The 17,164-nt window shown below is 50.0% G+C and overlaps 2 protein-coding genes across 7 annotated transcripts in view; one reads left to right on the forward strand and one right to left on the reverse strand.

Moving 5' to 3' along the window:
• ABLIM3 (actin binding LIM protein family member 3) overlaps positions 1 to 4,652 on the reverse strand; it is a 107,742-nt gene extending 103,090 nt beyond the window's left edge. For all 4 annotated transcript variants that reach the window (XM_045815236.2, XM_087867876.1, XM_087867877.1 and 1 more), the window contains exons 1-2: positions 4,496 to 4,652; positions 4,037 to 4,136 (exon numbers count right to left, since the gene is read on the reverse strand). In XM_045815236.2, the coding sequence (XP_045671192.1) occupies positions 4,037 to 4,049 (13 nt within the window). In that variant the 5' untranslated portion in view covers positions 4,050 to 4,136; positions 4,496 to 4,652. The remainder of the gene's footprint in view (positions 1 to 4,036; positions 4,137 to 4,495) is intronic.
• Positions 4,653 to 7,572: 2,920 nt separating this feature from the next.
• SH3TC2 (SH3 domain and tetratricopeptide repeats 2) overlaps positions 7,573 to 17,164 on the forward strand; it is a 98,552-nt gene continuing 88,960 nt past the window's right edge. For 2 of the 3 annotated variants that reach the window (XM_087867883.1, XM_087867885.1), the window contains exon 1: positions 7,573 to 8,168. The gene's annotated coding sequence lies outside the window, so the exon portion shown is untranslated. Of the gene's footprint in view, positions 8,169 to 8,794; positions 9,380 to 17,164 lie in introns of all 3 variants that reach the window. The other variant, XM_087867882.1, reaches the window with a different exon arrangement.

Below are 17,164 nucleotides of genomic sequence, written 5' to 3' on the forward strand. Positions count from 1 at the left end.
AGCTTCAACAACAGCAAAGCATGCTCATTTTCAACCAGAGCGTTTGGTTCTTCTGATCCTATCATTCCAGAGCTTTGCTCTATGGCCAATTCAACTTCAGATTCAACTCCATCCCCTGGGACCCGAGGCCAGTGAGCTCACGTGATTTCTCCTCATCCTCACGACAACCCTGCACTTTGGTATTATTGTTCGCATTCTATACGTGATAAAATTCAGGCTCAAAGACGTGAGCTTTCAGGTCCAAGATCACGGAGTACATCACAGATCTTGCATTTGAACTCAGGAATCCGTACCCCCGAGCCCCGGTTCTTACAGCCCCAGAATGGTGTCTGCTTATCTCATGATAAGGGTGATAGGACCCTTCGATGCTCTCTTTAGCAAAACAGCCTACTCCAGAACAGTAACCTTTTGGCATGCCAGTCCACGACAGAGCCCATGGAAAGGGTCAGAGGACAGGAAGAGCCAATGAAATGAAGGAGGATGGCTCTTGGCACTGTGGTGCATGGTGCGCGTGACGCTCTGCACCCTGGAGGAGGGGCTGGTGCTGAGCTCTGTGCGTAGGAAAGCCACCACTTGCAGGAGCTCTGGGAGTTCGGACCCACGTGAGGAGAATGGCATTTATGGGACACAGCATCGACCCTGGCGCTCGGGGCTTCTGGAGCCTGGGGTAAACTCAATTTCCCCCGGCTTTGGACCAAGGGCTTGGGAACTCCCAGGGCCAACCTGGGAACAGGAGACACGGACAGGGAAAACCCAACGAGCCCCTGTTGCCTAACAATTTATTGTTGCCCATTAGATGGCGGTGCCTCTGTGGCTCCAGGGACCGTGTGAACGGGATGGGTCTGGGGTCAGCTCCTTCCTTGCTACGCGGGTTCGGGAAAGTTGCCAGTGGTCACAGGGACGAGCGAGGGATGACAGACAGGGCTCTGAAGGAACAGAGCCAGGGCACCAGGGCAGCATACCTCAGGGGGGACATTCCCTTGGCTGCGGGGCCTGGAGGGCCTTCTGCCTCGTCGGTGCCCCCACCCGACTCCCTCATCCCAGAATTACCCCTTCCTCTCAAGCTCCTGCCCAGCGGTGTACCGCAGCTCAGCTAGATTTTGGAGGAAAGGATTCCAAGGACACTAGAAGCGCACTGAGGAGTGGCTGACGGAGCACTCCCCTGGTGTCCCATCCGAGCCACGCGGGTCTCCTTTATGAATAAAGACAATTCGCATCTGTGTACAAAGCATTTTCTCCTGATCCCGCCCAAGCCTCAAAAATCACACTTGTGGTATCCTCGATTTATGACCACGGTGTGACATCTGAGAGGCTGAGGGACCTGCTGGCTGATGACACAGAGTCCACAACGACAACCACCGTGATGACCACAGTGGTGGTGAGAACAGCCTGACCACCATCGCTGACACGGGGCCAGCTGTGGCCCGGGCACCACACTCTGTATTTGGCATGCTGTGTCCATATTTCTCTCCATTCCACATGAACCGCATCCCGTCACCCCCATTTTGCAGGCGAGACAACCATGACGAAGACCGCGTGGCTAGCAAGTGAAAGACGAGGACCTGAACCTGGGGCCGGCTGAGCCCGGAGCCCGACTCTATGAGCTCTCACACGCTGCCCCGAGACCTCAGCCCCGAAGTCCTCTTGCCCAGATGAAGTGAGTGTCACTTCATCATCCTCTCATGCTTTGCCCCCACGTTGGTGGTGCCGTCTGAACCACTGATCAGGAACGGTGACACTGTCAAAACGCAACGCGTTTCATAACCCAACAGCTGACCGCTTGAAGAAGTTAGTGGATATTATTAGCTACAAGGTGTCACCCACGAAACTGGAGTGGTAACGCCGTCTCCCAGGCTGGGGGTGACAACTGGGGAGACCATACAGGTGTGATAGCGAGCACAGTGACCGGTGGAGGGTGAGGACCCAATACATGGAAGGGAGAGGAAAACTGAGGAAGGCTGTTTCTTAGGTTCAGTTTCAGGCATGAGGATTAAGTAAGAATTTCACACCCCAAAGGGGAGAGCTTTGTGCTTACATCAGGTCACCTCCAGGACCTCCTGCCACCCCAAGGTCCCTATATCCCTATGACCTTGTCATTGCTTCACTCACGTGAGGTCTGATTTCTCTTCTCTCCATTTGCAGACTCTCGGGGTGGGGGGCAGCCTCAGGGATGATGGAGCCCCTCCCCCGAGCCCTGAGCACGAGTGGCCAAAGTGTTCCCTGGGGTAGCCCTTAGAGAAGCACTTCTCATGGGGACCTCAGCAGCTGCCCAGGTCATTCTACTCTGTTTATCTTCCACTACTCCTGGAAAATAAACACACTCTTCCTACTTAAAAAAAGTATATGAGGCTGGAATAGCATTTTTGTTAGTCCTCATCTTCTGCGGTATTCAACTCTATTGGTTGTTATTTCTTTAAAAAAAAAAAAGTAAAAGCTGTTTCCTTCTTTCAGGAATATTCAGTGTTGCTAAAGGGACAAGAGAAAAGGGCAGGGCCAGCTGCTTGTGAACTTATCTCTTAGTTTCTTGAAAAATAGATGAGCCATCTTTCTCTCCTATCATTCAGTGAGAAAGGACTCCCATAAAATACATCTTTCCCCTAGAGATAGCGAGAAGTGACAGGCAGCTCACATCTTTACTTCTCTGAAAGCACGCAAAGGCAAACATGTGGCTCACTGAGGTGATCAGGTCTACAGAATTTTGCTCTTTTCTGGAGCCTGGTATGAAGCCAAAGCACCGTTCCTGACTGTCAAAATCAAGAGGCAAAATTCTTTGGCTGGAAGAGGCAGAGGGAGTTCAGCCACACTTGCTTAGCAGAGCTATGTAATGCACAAAGGAAGACAGCAGAGAGATGATTCATACAAATACATAGTAAATAAATATATTTCATTTCCATCTCCCTGGCTTTTGCTTTGTTTTCCTCCCCTCCATGCCAACAGCCTTGAAATGGAGGGAGGGTGGAGAAACAGTGGCTTTGCTCTGGACACAGCCTCAGAAGGTACTGATTCTTCTGGCCTCACTGTTCAGCTCTAGCTTTTTAAGAAGAAACTTACAGATTTAGATTCAACCCTTCTTATTTTACAGATCAGCAATCTGGGATCCAGAGAGGAGACTGATGGGAAAGTCGCAGACCCAGGGAACCAAATGTTCTTCGGGTTCTCTGCTTCAACAATCCCATCTGCTACTGGAAGGACCCAGACAAGCTGAGCTGATGAGGAGGCCGGAGGGGGACCACTTGAACCCAGACCTCCTGTCCAGGGTGGCAGTCACAGTGGGTACCCGTGGTCAAAGGGACTATACTGAAGAGAAACGGCCGGGGCCTCCTTGTATTTCTGCTTGCATTTCTCAGCAGCTGAGGCCCAGCCCAGTAGCAAAATGTCTGGTCCTATCTCTGCAAAGCAGTTGCTGCCTCTGGCAGGTTAGCGATCTTGGCCAAGGGGCTTGTCCCTTTCCTCTCTTCTCAGGATGGCTACACAGCCTGTAGGTGTGTGGACAAATCAGCCCCAGGCCCATGGGGCTGCAGGCCCAGGAGCAGGACATTTCACAATCTCCAGACCCAAAGGTGGCTTCCTGGTGATTTGTTTATCAAACTGCTCGTTCCCAGCCCACTGCCTGCCCACATCCACCCACCACCAGCCCCAGGGCCAGCCTCCCTTGCTCCTCCCAGCTTCAGGACAAGTCAGGCCCTCCATGGCTTTGCAGCTGTGTGCACGGAGGTCTCCTCAGAGCCCCCACAGTCAGACAATGGCCACGTTCGTTAGTGCTTCCTAGGCCTTCCCAGGCATTGCTAGAAGGAGACAAGCAGCCTTCCCTGCAGAGGCAAGTGCTGCTGCCAGTAAAACATGAGCAACATTCTCATGAAAAGCCGGACCCACATTCCTCTTCCGGGGAGCACGGAGAGGACCAGAAGGAGTCTGGGGGCCATGTGTCCACCCCGATGCCAGGCTTCCTTCCTCCTTCCAGACAGCCCCAGCGCAGGCTCCTGCACCTCCCGCCCCCACCCTGTTCCCATGGCAAAGGAGAGGAGGACCCACTTACTGCTCGTGTTCATGGTGATGCCTTTGCACTGGGTCTTTCATTCAATACGGAGGACCCGGTTGCTTTTTAAATCTTGCGATCTTCCGACCTCACTCATCACCTGGGGGGTGAAAAGGCAGTCCAGTGCCAGCTCTGTATCCTCAGGTGCTCTCTCTCCCTCTGCCGTCCCCCTCGGCAGTCTGGGCTGCAGCCACTGGCCTTGAAGGCGAGTGGACTAACAAGCGCAGGTGAGAGCAGGGAGGAGGCGGCGGTGGCGGGAGGACACGCGCGCGGGGTCCCGCGGCCCCTCGGACCCCGGTGCCGGGCAGAAGCGGGGCTGGCAGCGCCGGCCCGCGCGCACCCCCGACTACTCCAGCCCCGCGGCTCCGGAGCCCAAAGGGGGTGTGGACCACGGGGAGGCAGGGCGGGGGCAGCGCGTCCCCGCCCGGCCTCGGGAGCAGCCACCGCCCCGGGACCCACCTCTCGGCCAGCGTCGGGAGCCAGAGGCCCCTGCCTGGGCCCCTGCGACCGGCTCATGAATCCTGGTCCTCGTCTGGAGTCTCGAATTCCAAGGCGAGCAAAGCGAAATAGGAGAGCTCGACATCCATGATGCGGGCTCGCGGGGTGGCAGCGCGGGGGGCGCGGCCGCTCGCTGCCGCCACCTGCTGGACGCGCCGGCGCGTGGCCAGGCCCCGCCCCGCCGGGCTTCTACCGGGGCCCTGGGGATGTGATGGCGGGATGGAGGGGTCCCTTGCGCCCTGGGGCCGGCGGGGGGGGGGGGGGTGGTGTTCGAGCGCTGCTTTCCCCTCCCTCAGTGCTGGGGTCTATGGGCTAGACAATGTTAGGAAGATAAAGCCGTCATTGGGGGGGCTGGGAAGAAAGGATGGGCTTTGCAGGAAGACAGTTCTCACTTCCAACTCCGCTTCTAACCAGCTCCCTTGTACTCTGGTCTTGAGCAGGTCACTGCTGTTTCTGCCTCATTTTCCTCATGTGTATAAGGTGGCGGCTGGACCGAGTGGGTGAGACGTTAGAGGTTCCTCCAGCCTCCTCACTTGTGTCCCTGCCTCCCGCTTTATACCCCTTACCACAGATTCATTGGGGACAATTTTTCTCATCTCCCTACCCAGCTAGAATGTTAGCTCAGTAAAAGTCTTGTCAGTACGGCTCACCACAGGGCCCCCGCTACCTAGAACACTGCCTGGCACACAGTAGGTATCAATAAACATTTGTTGATAGAATGCCCCAGGTCTTTTCTGGATCTAATATTGTGTAGCCCTCAGAGTGGAAGGTCTAGGAATCCCCACCCTGAGATATTTCCCCATCTGAGGCAAAGGCAGGTATGTGGCCTCATGACTCAACCTCACTGGTTCACCCAGTTTTCGTACGGCTGACTGACTCTTGTCCAGAGTATTATTATTATTATTTTTGTAATTAGTCCTTGTAGGTGTGTATTACAGAAACCTATGTTCTGATTTTTTGGTCATGATGAATTCAGTGGGGTGGGGTTCTTTGCATTCCCCTGACTTCTTATCCTCTCACCTTCTGAACCCAATTCATGGTCACAGAAGCATGACTTTTGAGTATAGCAAAACAAGACTGAGAGACTCCATGCTCCCTGTGCTTAGAATGACGCTGGTTCGAGCATGTGCAGAATCAAGATGTTGTGAACACTCCCACCCTGGACATATACGCAGGGAAACAGTGTCACAAATGCTGAGCTACGTGCCCTTGGACACGCAGCATGTCGTGGCGGACCTGAACCAGATCCTCCCGTACTAGCTTGCTTCCATGTGCAGGTGACTCCGTGCACAAGAGTCTGGGATGTCAAGGCAAGGGCAGGTAGCCACCTTCTTCAAAATGGGGAAAGAAGATCTTGTAGATAAATACAACGTCTCTGTCTTATATGGGATTAAAAAAATTACTATGCCGCATGATCCCAAGATGTGACAGTGCTTAAGGAATTGTTAGATACATCAAAGGGTCACTGGTTTTGAAACACATTTTGATAGCTTGTTAGGGTTTGTTTTCAATGGCTGGGGAATAACCTTCACCCGCTCACAGTGGGCCTCAAAGTTTTGTTTATGTTACAAGGGAGATGGCTGTAAAATGCAGATTCCCAGGCTCCTGTTTTTTTCTTGCTCTGCATTTTATTTATTTTTTTTCTTAAAGATGTTATTTATTTATTTGACAGAGAGAGAGGGAGAGAGAGCACAGCAGGGGAAGGGGCAGAGGGAGAGAGAGGGAGAAGCAGACTTCCCGCTGAGCAGGGAGCCTGATGTGGGGCTCGATCCCAGGACCCTGGGGTCATGGCCTGAGCCGAAGGCAGACACTCAACCGACTGAGCCACCCAGGCGCCCCTTGCTCTGCATTTTAAATAAGTATCCCAGGTGATTCACAGACCACTTTTGCTACTGAAAAAGGCAGGGGCCTAGAACAGCTTTGTGATTAATAAATATTTATATGATTCCAAAAGATCTCTTTAAATTTATATTTTTCTTTACATTTTCAGATTGGGATTCCTTATTCAATTCCTACATTTCATGTAACTTGCTAGGTTCTAATGCTTGGAAAAAAATTTTTTTTTTTTTTCTGGGAGAAAGCTCAGGTAAGTTAAATGGGTAAAATTAATAGGACTGTAGGATGAACATATTTAAAGATCACCCAAAGCCTCAATGTTCAGAATTTTTCAGATTACAGGACATAGTCAAATAAAAACATAGTATTAATTCATTCACTCATAATCATTTATCGAGGGTCTACTTTGGGCTGGGCCCTGTGCTTGCGGTTGGGGATGCAACAGGAAGGACAAGGACCTGCTCTCCTGGAGTGTAACTCCTATTTGGGGAAGGCGTGGTAGATAATAATTAAGTTAGCAAAGCGTGAATTAGGCAAACCCGTTGGTGGCTGGGTTAAGAGCCCAGAAACTTTCCAGCCTGGCTGATTCTCAGTCCTGGCTCCATCAGTTAGTACCTGTGTGACCTTGGGTGAGATACTCCATGAGCCTCAAATTCTTCATCTGTAGAATGGGTATAATGTGGTACCTGCCTCATGGATGATTCTGGGTATTAAAATACTCAGTGCCATGCTTAGCAAAAAAGGATGATGTATGCAGATCGTTAGTATCATCCCTCACTTACACCTACCCTCAGAGACAGTCTTGTCATTTTCTATTTATGTAAACCTGGTGGGCTTTTCCATAGGGGGGCGGCCATGAAAATATGTCTCAGAATTTTCCAACTGCAGGGAGCTTAACAGATAGGTTCTTCTCATCTAGGGTTCTTTTTAATAATATCTACAACTGGATGGTGATGAATTCAGCTCTTGGGAGAGAACTTTGGTCCACTCTTAAAAGCCCCAAATTGCTTCTGTTGGGAAAAGAATCTTATTTTCTCTGCATAAGTATAAAGATAGGAAGAAAAGAGTTAAAAGAAGCTAAAAAAACTATACCCGTGAGGATGTCCACAACAATTGGAGGCAGCCAGGAAAGACGCAGAAGGAAGCTGGGGGTGGGATGTTCAGTGGACTTGGCTGTGAAAGTCATCAGGAAAGCAGAATCTTGGCTCTGTCCTTGCAAGAGAATGAAGCTGAAAACCGCAGAGCGGAGGGTCCCTTTGTTTGGAAGTTTGTTTTGAACTTTGAGACTCCAGAATGGAGATAAACACGTCTCACTCGGAAACAGGCAAATGCTCCTGGGTGTTGGAAAACCAGGTGGGAAAACCATTGGGAGACAGATTTTCCACCTTCTTCAAGGGGTGGATGGGCTGCCCCCATTATGCTTCTTTTCTGCTCCAAGAGCCCCTTGTCTCCTGATTTCCGGTCCCTGATGGGGGCGCTTTCTAGCTCTTGTCCCCATTTTCTGACCCTCTCGTTGCTCTCCCTGACTAGCCCAGCCTTAGGCTCCTCACCTTTCCCTCCCAGTTGCCTTTCTCTCGCTCCTATCCAGCTGCATCCCACCTTTCTTGCCTCTACATGAGCCTGTCCCGCCCCACCCCACTCCTGTGCGCTCCTGCCCATTCATGAATACCCCCTCATTCACCCTGATCGGGACACGAAATCCTTCTGGCCTATGAGGTGTGGCAATGGTGGGAAGAGGCGCTTGTGATCCAATGGTTTCTGCTTACCATTCCTAGACTATTTGAATACCCCACCAAGAGTGAGTACTTTTACTTTTATTTTTGAAAAATAATATGTAGTTGTTAAGAACATGAGACAGATCGACCTGTGGTAGTGAGCAAAGACTTCACAGTATGTGGTTAAATAAGAAAATTGCTGAAAAGTATATTCAGTATTTTTGGGGGGATAATGTATATTTGTGGACATATGTATTATATAATGTAGAGATCATACAGAATATACGTGTCATATAAAATAGTTAAATCATTTTTCCATAAGTGGGATCCCCTATAGGTCCCCCATATACATGTATGTATAACACATGGAAAATAGACCTGGGAAGACACACTTAATTATCGGGCTCTTGGATCAAAGTAAAGTTTTGGATTAGGTAGTTTTAACAAAATCATTTGGGGAAGTGGAAACTTTTTGGCAGACATTTATTTGAAGAACTAAGGTATTCTTTTGTTTTCTAGTTCATTCATTCTTTCGTTCATTTATTCAACAACTTCTAATGGAGTGTGTATCCATGCCAGAGGCTATGTCTGCCAGAAACACAGGGGAGAGGACAATGCATAAACAAACACACAGACTTATGATTACAGTCTGTAAAGCAAGTGAAGAGAGGTCAGTGGTGGACACTGAAAAATGGGGGTCTCTCAACAGGTGACCTTTAAGCTCAGCGGAAGGAGAAGGAACGGCCATCCTGATTTGGCCTAGGGCCACGGGGAAGGAGAGGGCACAGCAGTAAGTGACAAAAGACAGAATCACGGGTCCAAGGGGAGGCAGAACCAGATGCAGGTGAGGAGTCTAAAGGCTTCTTCATGGCAGAGTTGAGTGGGTGCAGATGGTCAAGAGCACATTCAGGATTAACGAGCCTGGGAAGGCAGAGATCCTGCTTACAGTCCTGACGTAGAGGCATGAGAAGAAGCCTGAGGGGCAGTGGGAAAGAATGGTCTGGGCTAGAGTGCGGGCTCTACTCTTCATTGCTGTGTGACCTGAGGCAAGTGACTTCACCTGTCTAGGCTGGAGGTTCTTTGCATGTAAAGCAAGGGTCATAGCAGTAGCTACCTCCCTGGTCGTGTCAGGGGCAGTGATGGGTAGAAGGGCTGAGCACTGCACCAGACATCTAGCGTCGCCCATATACTTGGCTGTCGTTTGCCTTGGAAGAAGCTGACCGACTTGAAGGTGTCTCTCTGGGCCCGGGTTGCCACATCTATAAATGGAGGATTGGACCAGATGTGTCCTGAGGTAAGTTTTCCCTCTAGGATTCTTGGTTCTCAGCCTCTGAGTGCGCTGTGGTTGGCCTTTGGCAGAAGATCTGACCATGCTCCAGGCTGATGCAGAGACCTTTGATCCCCCAGGGGCACCACTAGTCTGTGCTAAGCCCCAGGCCCTGAGCAAAGACTAGACTTCCCACCAGGAAATTTTTTTTTTTTGCGTGGTGCTCCCTGACTCCGTGTCTGCACCCCTTTCCTCCCTGGGGGAGCTCCCACACTGGGGTGGAATTGGCAGGACACAAGCCTGTTTTTCTGGCCCCAAGAGTTTGGTGATAGAGCTGTGCTTTTCTTCTTGTTCCTTACATTGTTTTGTGCAGAAATGTTTTTAAAAAAAAAATCAAAGGGGTTCCTGAGGTCTTTGGGAAGCTTCTGGGGAGGGGTACAAAGGAACTGGCTTTGAGATCAGAGTGTTGGGGGCTGCAGTGCTGACTGCAGGGAGCTCTGGGCAGACGGTCCCACCACAGGGTTCTGCTGAGGCCTCGTACTCACATCCGACCACAGCGCGAGCCTCCTTCCTGACAGTCTCCCTGCCAGCGGAAGCCAGGAGCTGGGGCGGAGCCAGCTCCGGATGGGTATCTGGGAGATCTGGGACCTGGACGCAGCCCGGCCGCTCCCTTGCTCAAGCTTCCCTGGGCTCAGTTTCCTTACTGGGATCTAAAAGGGATGTCAGTGAGCCTCCTAACCTACTCTCCCATTTTACAGAATAAGAGGCTGCACCTTACTCATTATTCACCAATCATCTCTCTTCTGCCTACAGTTCTGCTTTGTAGCGCCCTCCCTGCGGTGCGTTCCTTGAATAATTCCAGTCCTATTTCCTCAAGATGCCCCCAGGTCCTGTCTTCTCCTGGAAGCCATCCTCTGAACGACTCTAGCACCAACTGCCCAGTCCAGTCATTGAGGGACCCACCTTATCTCCTACCCACCCCTCCTGTTGGCTCCCTGCACAGAGGGAGTCCCTGGCCTTCCAGTGAGTTTGTCCATCTTGGAACTTTGCACATGCTGTTCCCTACACCTGCTTTGCTCTTCCCCTGTGTCTTTGCAAACCTGGAAGCTCCTCTTCCTCTAGGTCTTCGCTTAATTGCTACCTCCCTAGAGAGGCCTTGCATGACCAGCTAGCTAAAGTCTCCTGAGAGAATCTTTAATTAATGGGTGGAGTGAAAGCCTCTCAGACAACACGGACTTACTCATCTCAGAGTTTAGTTAAATTAACTCCCATGCCCTCCTATCCCGAACTGGCTCGCTTCCCTCTTTATTCACTTGGCTCTTTAAGACCTGACTTGTCTCTCTGAATATGGTCTTCCAGTATATCCTTTTGAATCTGCTGAGGGTACACCTCTCTCGTAGGTATTAAGAATTGCAAGTGGTCTTCGTGGTGGCCCAGCTGGAATGCACAGTGCTCTCCTGTGCAAGAGGAAAGCATTGGCAATGGGAGGACCTGAGTTTCGGGTTTGCCCTCCCTTCCTAGCTATGTGACCTTGGGCAACCAATTAATTCTTGTTGTCTGAATTTACTCAGCTGTAATGAATAACAGTTGCCTTTAAACATTATCATAATACATATTATAATTATCCGTTTCCTTGTATACCTCAGGGTCGTTCCAGGAATGCAATGGGAAACTGTGTGCTTTGTGAACGAAAGTCTATGCAAAGTAGGTGAGGATGATTTTTCCCTCATCTCATTACAAATTAGCAATTCGAGCTCAGTTATTTACACAGAGTTTGCAGAAGGTAACATCCTATCCCCTGGTACCCAGGAAGGCCGTGGAAAAGGGCAAGCAGAAGGCTGCGGCGTGTGTGTGCTCGTTGTTTCCCCAGGAACGCCATTAACGTGCATTGCACTGCTTGGCGTGACATTGCAATTCTCAGGCCTCCCACAAGCACCTCGTAAACCCTGAAAGGGCAGCAAGCTTCTATTTGTGAGAGATCCCACAGTTTACTCTCCGGCATTGGCGAGTTTTAGGTTGCAGCCGCTGTGCGAGCATTAACGCTCATCGAAAAGAAGTCCCTCCTTCTAGAGCCCGGGCGGCGTTGGGGGATTAGGGCAGTAACTGTAAGGCAAGGTCTCTGGGGTCTAGATGAGCCCCAGGTGCTTAGAAATTCCCACGACCCATTCTGCTTCCATTTGGGAATTGCGTCGAAGAGTCGAGTCCTCCTTCCGCCATAGAGGATTCCTCACCAGGTGGGCAGAGCGGAAGTTCCGTTGCCGTGGGATTGTATTGGTAATACAAAGAGAATTGGAAACAGTGTAAATGACACTTCAGAGGGAGATGAACAGTGGCGTATCATCCTAAGGACTAGGACACAGCGATCAGCAGAATGAGGTGGGTGCTGATGATGTCATAACCTGGAGAGCTGCTGCGACCTAGTGTCGGTGGGGGCGAGCACGAGCCGCAGACCCGTGCTACCATGAGCCACAAATGATTCAAACGAACACATAGAAAGCACACTACGTTCCCTTGGAGTGCATTTTAGGGCATAACATGTGGTCTGGAATTATGATAGTATTTAGCTCCAGGTGGGAGACACGTGGGACACTGACAGATGCCCAGGATTGGAGGAGAGGTGTCTTAGGGGGACACTGGACTTAGGGACCATGTTTCATTTCATTTTTTTAAGATAAGGGGACTGTATTCATGAGTTCTTGTATGATGAAAAATTAATAATAATGATTTAAAAAATTAGCCTTAGGCTCTCTTGAGCCCTTTCTCTGGGCTGGCGGGAGCTGGTTCATGACTGACTAACCTTGTATGAGTCACGGTGCCTAACGGGGAGGGATGGGCCCACTTTCCATCTCCGTGTTGGCTGGTCCTGGGGGCTCCCTTGGCCTCAGGAGGCCTGTCCCATGCCAGGTCCTGCGTGTGAGCACAGCGTGGCCAGGCTCCTCACAGTGAGGCAGGGTCCTCCTGTAATTGACCTGGTGACTCAACACGACAGAAGGGTCTGCACTGCACAGTTGACACAGACCCGTAAAAACTGTGAACCTGGAGCCTCCAGTCTGAATCTCAGTCCTGCTTCCACCACCCAAAGTCTTCAGGCAAGTGCCCTCAGCCCAGCAGGCTCTGACCTCCCTCTCCTACCACCTCCTCGTTCACTCTGTTCCAGCCACACTGGCCTCCTGTCTGCTCACTCTGCCTCCCTCTCTTGTCTCAGGTATTTGTGGTGGCTGTTCCTTTTCACCAGAACCCTCTTCCTTCTGACTTCCACGGGACTGGCTAAGTCTCAGGGGTCAGATCTCCTCTCCAGTGACACTGCTTCCTAGAGGGGTCTTCTGAGTTACCCCTCCCTGTCAGTCCTTCTCCACCAACCCATGCTGTTTTATTTCCCTGAGAGCAGGAAACACCACCAGAATTATGTTGTATAACTGATTTGTGCACTTTTATGGGCTGTGTGGTTCCCTGGAAGGTAGGTGCATTGGGAGCGGGCACCTGTCCTGTCCTCTGTAGCCCAAGAATCAAGAATGGCGTCTGGCACATAGTAAGTGCTCAGTAAAGAGTATGTGAATGAATGTATGACCTTCGCAAGCCCAGGGTAAACAGTGAACTGGGAGAAGGATTCCAAGTTTCCTTCCAGTCCCTTCCAGTCAAGAGGCAAGTCCTTGAGTGAGGAAGGCGTGGCTGAAAGAATAGGCCCCATGGCTCCTCTTCTCAAGTTGGCTTCTACAAGGCTGAAAGTGCGGGGCCTTTTACTTAAAGCCCAGATGCTTCATCTGCTCATCTAGAAGACGGGGGACTGGACTGCATGCTTCTTTCTGGCTCCAAGCTTTTACTATGCTATAAAATATAAATGGTTCAGGTTCATATGCTCAAATCGAGACATATGCTTGAATACACTTTCTTTATATGCCTTTAATATCAGTTTGTGTTTTCTCCCCCATTTTCTTCTTTCTCATAAAAAATGGAATGCAGCGTGTGTGGCACCGTGGTCTCTGGTGGGCTGTAATCCCAAGCCCTTGATGCAAAATTCATTATTGAATCAAAGGCTGCAGTTTTCTCTCCTCATTTGGTTCTTCTCTCTCCAAACAATTTTGAGCTTTGACATCTTTATTAGTGTCCTTTGGCCTTTCAGCAGAATGAAAATGCGGTGTATGTTGTCATTGGGGCTGTATTCTGAATATGGCCAAGTGGGCATGCAGAAGAGTATGGAATATTTGTTCCAGAACCCCTCGTTCAGGCACGTGGAGTAGGAGGCAAGGAAGGTGAGCTCCTGACTTTCCATGCAGCAGAAAGGAGCTGGGTCAGCTTGGTCTCTGGGGCCGGGTTCTGATTTTCGTACGGTGTCTCTACTTCTGTTTGGAGAGGTAACTGAGCTGGTGCCCTTGATTTGGACGCGGGAGGCCAAAAGCATGATAAAGCCTCCTTTTACAGAGAGCTCGCTGTGTGCCCGGCACTGTGCTCATTTAACTTTAGTTCTTCCAAGTGCCCTGTGAGATAGGAATCGTTATTACCTCCATTTTTCAAATGGAGAAACTGAGGCTTAGAGAGGGTAAATCAACTGTCTAAGCTCATGTAGGGGAGCTAAGATTTATACCCAGGCCGTCTGATGCTAGAGCCCTCCGTCTTTCCTACTGCCAGTACTATACAGCACAGTTGTACATATCTTGAAGTGCCAGTCTGGCTCTGCCAGGACAAGGTGCAGCTAATAATAGTAATCCCTAACAGTCAAGTCTCTCAACAAGATTTAAAAACTAGCAGTCAACATCAGAGTTCTAAAAACAGATTGTTATAAGCAAGTCAGGTATCATTCGTTGCTTCAAGAAATGCACAGGTGCTTCCTATATGCAAGGAGAATGTATATACTTTGCTGTCCCAAATAGAGATCCCTCTAGAGACCCCTGCCCTCATCGGTCTTTTAGTCACTTCACATCTGGAGTTAAAGCTGAGAGATTTTGTATAACTTGTCCATTCCATTCAGCTTGTCTGTGGCAGAATTATAATGCAAGCCAACCACTGGACCCCTCAGGCACTCAACTTCCACGTGTAATGGAAAGCAAGACCTCAAAGGTCCAATATGAAAGGCTGCCTGTGATCTTTTTCTTTCCCCGAATCTGTGGCGGTATTCAAATAGTCATTCACTGAGTTACCAAAGATACAGATCAGTATGAGTGGATTGAAGAGGGCTGGGTTCCTTGGCCCTGGTGCCATTGACATTTCGGGCTGCATAAGTCTTGGTTGTGGGGGGCTGTCCTGTGCACTGGACGGTGTTTAACAGTGCCTCTGACCTCTGCCCACCAGAATGTCGTAGCCAGCTGCTACAACTGGAAATGGCTCCTGGTATTATCAAACGTTACCAGGAGGCAAATTGCCCCTGGTTGAGAACCATGGGAACTGAGTGACAATAAAACAAAAATTCTTTCTTTGCTTTAAGTCAATGACAGTGTTGCATTCATGGGACTCACATCATATCAGAGGATTGGACCTCAAAATCTCATAATGGTTAAAATAATCCTTGGGATGATGCGGAAGCCTGGAGCTATGATATGATCAAGTGAAGTTGAGGTTAATTGATGGGCTTGGTTTAAGAGTCATGTATGAGCAAAACGTGTCTTTAAACACTAGAATTAAGCAAAGCAAAACAAAAAACACTGGAATTACTCTCAGTGAGGAGAGATGCTCACACAGTGAAAGGTAAGGAACTGAGAGGTCGGCAACTCCGTTGCTCCCATCTCATGCTAACTGGAGGGAAAGGAATGGCAGTGGGTGACATGGGCTATGGCCTTACTGCTTAAAGCGTGGTCCGCAGACCTGCAGCCATCGATCACCTGGGAGCTTGCTAGAAAATGCAGACACTTGGGCCCTCCTTCAGTCCTACAGAATCAGAATCTACATTTTATTAAGATTCCCAAGTAGCTTGTTTGCACTTCCATGTTTGAGAAATAGTAGTCGATGGTATTAAGATATACTTTAAGAACTGAGAAGAACTAGCCTCTATATTTAAATGATTCTCTCTCTCTCTCTCACTTCTGCTGACTGTGCATGAAAGTGTGTGGATGGTAAGTTTGTTCTGCTTGTTTGCTTAGCTACAATAGGAAAGTGGTTCTGTGTAGATTAGAAGCATCTAGACTTCATTATTCGGCAGAATTGCTGAAGACTGATGCGAGGTTTGTGCTGTGGGCGTGTGTGTGTGTTTCTGGTTTATGCTCCCTTGTAAGTTTTAAGTGATGAAGCTCCGGTATGTATATTCCCTGTCACACACGCCCCCACCCCCACATGTGAGAACACGTGTCTCTGCCAACTATTAGAAATCAGACCTCAGAGAAGTCCGCTGACATATTCCTCACTCACACAAAGGGCTGTTTCACAGGCACGGTGCAAGGATGCAAGGAGTCGGTGAGTTTGGATGAGCTTTATAAACAGGGACCTCCCGTACGGTCCCAGGTTGTTATTTGCGATCACTGTACCTGCAAAGAATGAAAGAGGTCTCCGCGGATGGTCTCCGCAGCTCAGACGCTCTGTCTGTGCTGCCCCCTGCTGGTTAAGGCACCTCGGACACACCGCACTGAGCCTTGAATTTCTCTTCTCCCTACACCTTCTTTTGTTTATTTATGTATTTTCTCATTTATAATCACAAATTCACAAGTGAATTATTGTTGTTAAAAGCTTCAGATGACAGAGTAATGGAAAAAGGGACACTGCGCTTTCCCTCCCCCACCCCCTCATTATTGGGCTGTGCAGGAGGGCGGGCTGGGGTCCGCTAGGCTCCCTCACCCGGCCCGGGGCCCGCTGCACAGAGAGGGCGCTCACACACGCCTGTGCAGTGAATAAAGGGACTGCCATTGTCAGGCTGATGTGGTCCTTTTTCTGTACATTTAAAGTCAGATAGATAGCCTACTATCATACATAAATGAGTTCATACTGTAGGCACGTTTCTTTAGTTTTTGCTTCGCGGTAGACCTTGGGGGTCTTTCCTTGACTGGTATCTGGACCTACTTTATTTTTTTCATCATTGGCTAAATATACCGTCGTTGTGTGACGGCTCCCATATGGGTGGTGTTGAAGTTCCTTCTATTTCACGCTATTTCCAGCCATGCTGCTTGTCCAGGCCCCTTGTTGCCCAGATGCAGGTGTCCCCAGGAAAGGATCTGACATGGACTTTGGGTGGCAGGACTCCTCCCTCCCATGCCCTTCACTGGGTCTGATGACTGAAAACCTGAATCTCCCTGAAAGACAAGCTGGACAGAGAGAAATTCCTTTCCCTGGGAGTGGTGGGGAGTGTCAGTCCTGGCCTCACGCCCTGCATTTGGCCAACACGCTCACACACGTGTGCACACACACGTACACACACGTACACACACGGCACACACACACCATCCTATCCCAGCCTGCTTGCTAGGGAACCTAACTTTAAAACCTGAGCTGATTAGTGTTAGCATGTCCCGTGGAAGCACACTGAACTGAGAGTCCTGCGGTTTGAGTTCTAACATAGGCTTTGCCACAAAATTGCCTAAAAATGTTGAAGAAATGATTCTGTCTTTCTGGGCCTCAGTTTCTTTCTCTTGAAAGTGGTCTGGGAGGAGAACGAGTAGGAGTAGACACTTGCACTGCCAGCCTTCCAGGGTGAGGCTTCGGTTGACCGCCCTTGACCCCAGGTTGGCTGCAGGAGCCAAGAAATAGGAAACTGACATGTTGAGAGAACATCAGCTGTTCGCGGGCAAGGTCAGAGCCGGCCCCCAGTGACCTCTGCCCGGTCAGCAGGTCAGAGGCCCCACCTCCCCTGGAGCTGCCTCAGCCAGTTCCTCCCCTGCCCCTTGGCAAGGGCAC

Source organism: Ursus americanus, chromosome 15, assembly GCF_024610735.1.
Source record: "Ursus americanus isolate L20-20 chromosome 15, mUrsAme1.1.p, whole genome shotgun sequence".
Taxonomy (NCBI): Eukaryota; Metazoa; Chordata; class Mammalia; order Carnivora; family Ursidae; genus Ursus; species Ursus americanus.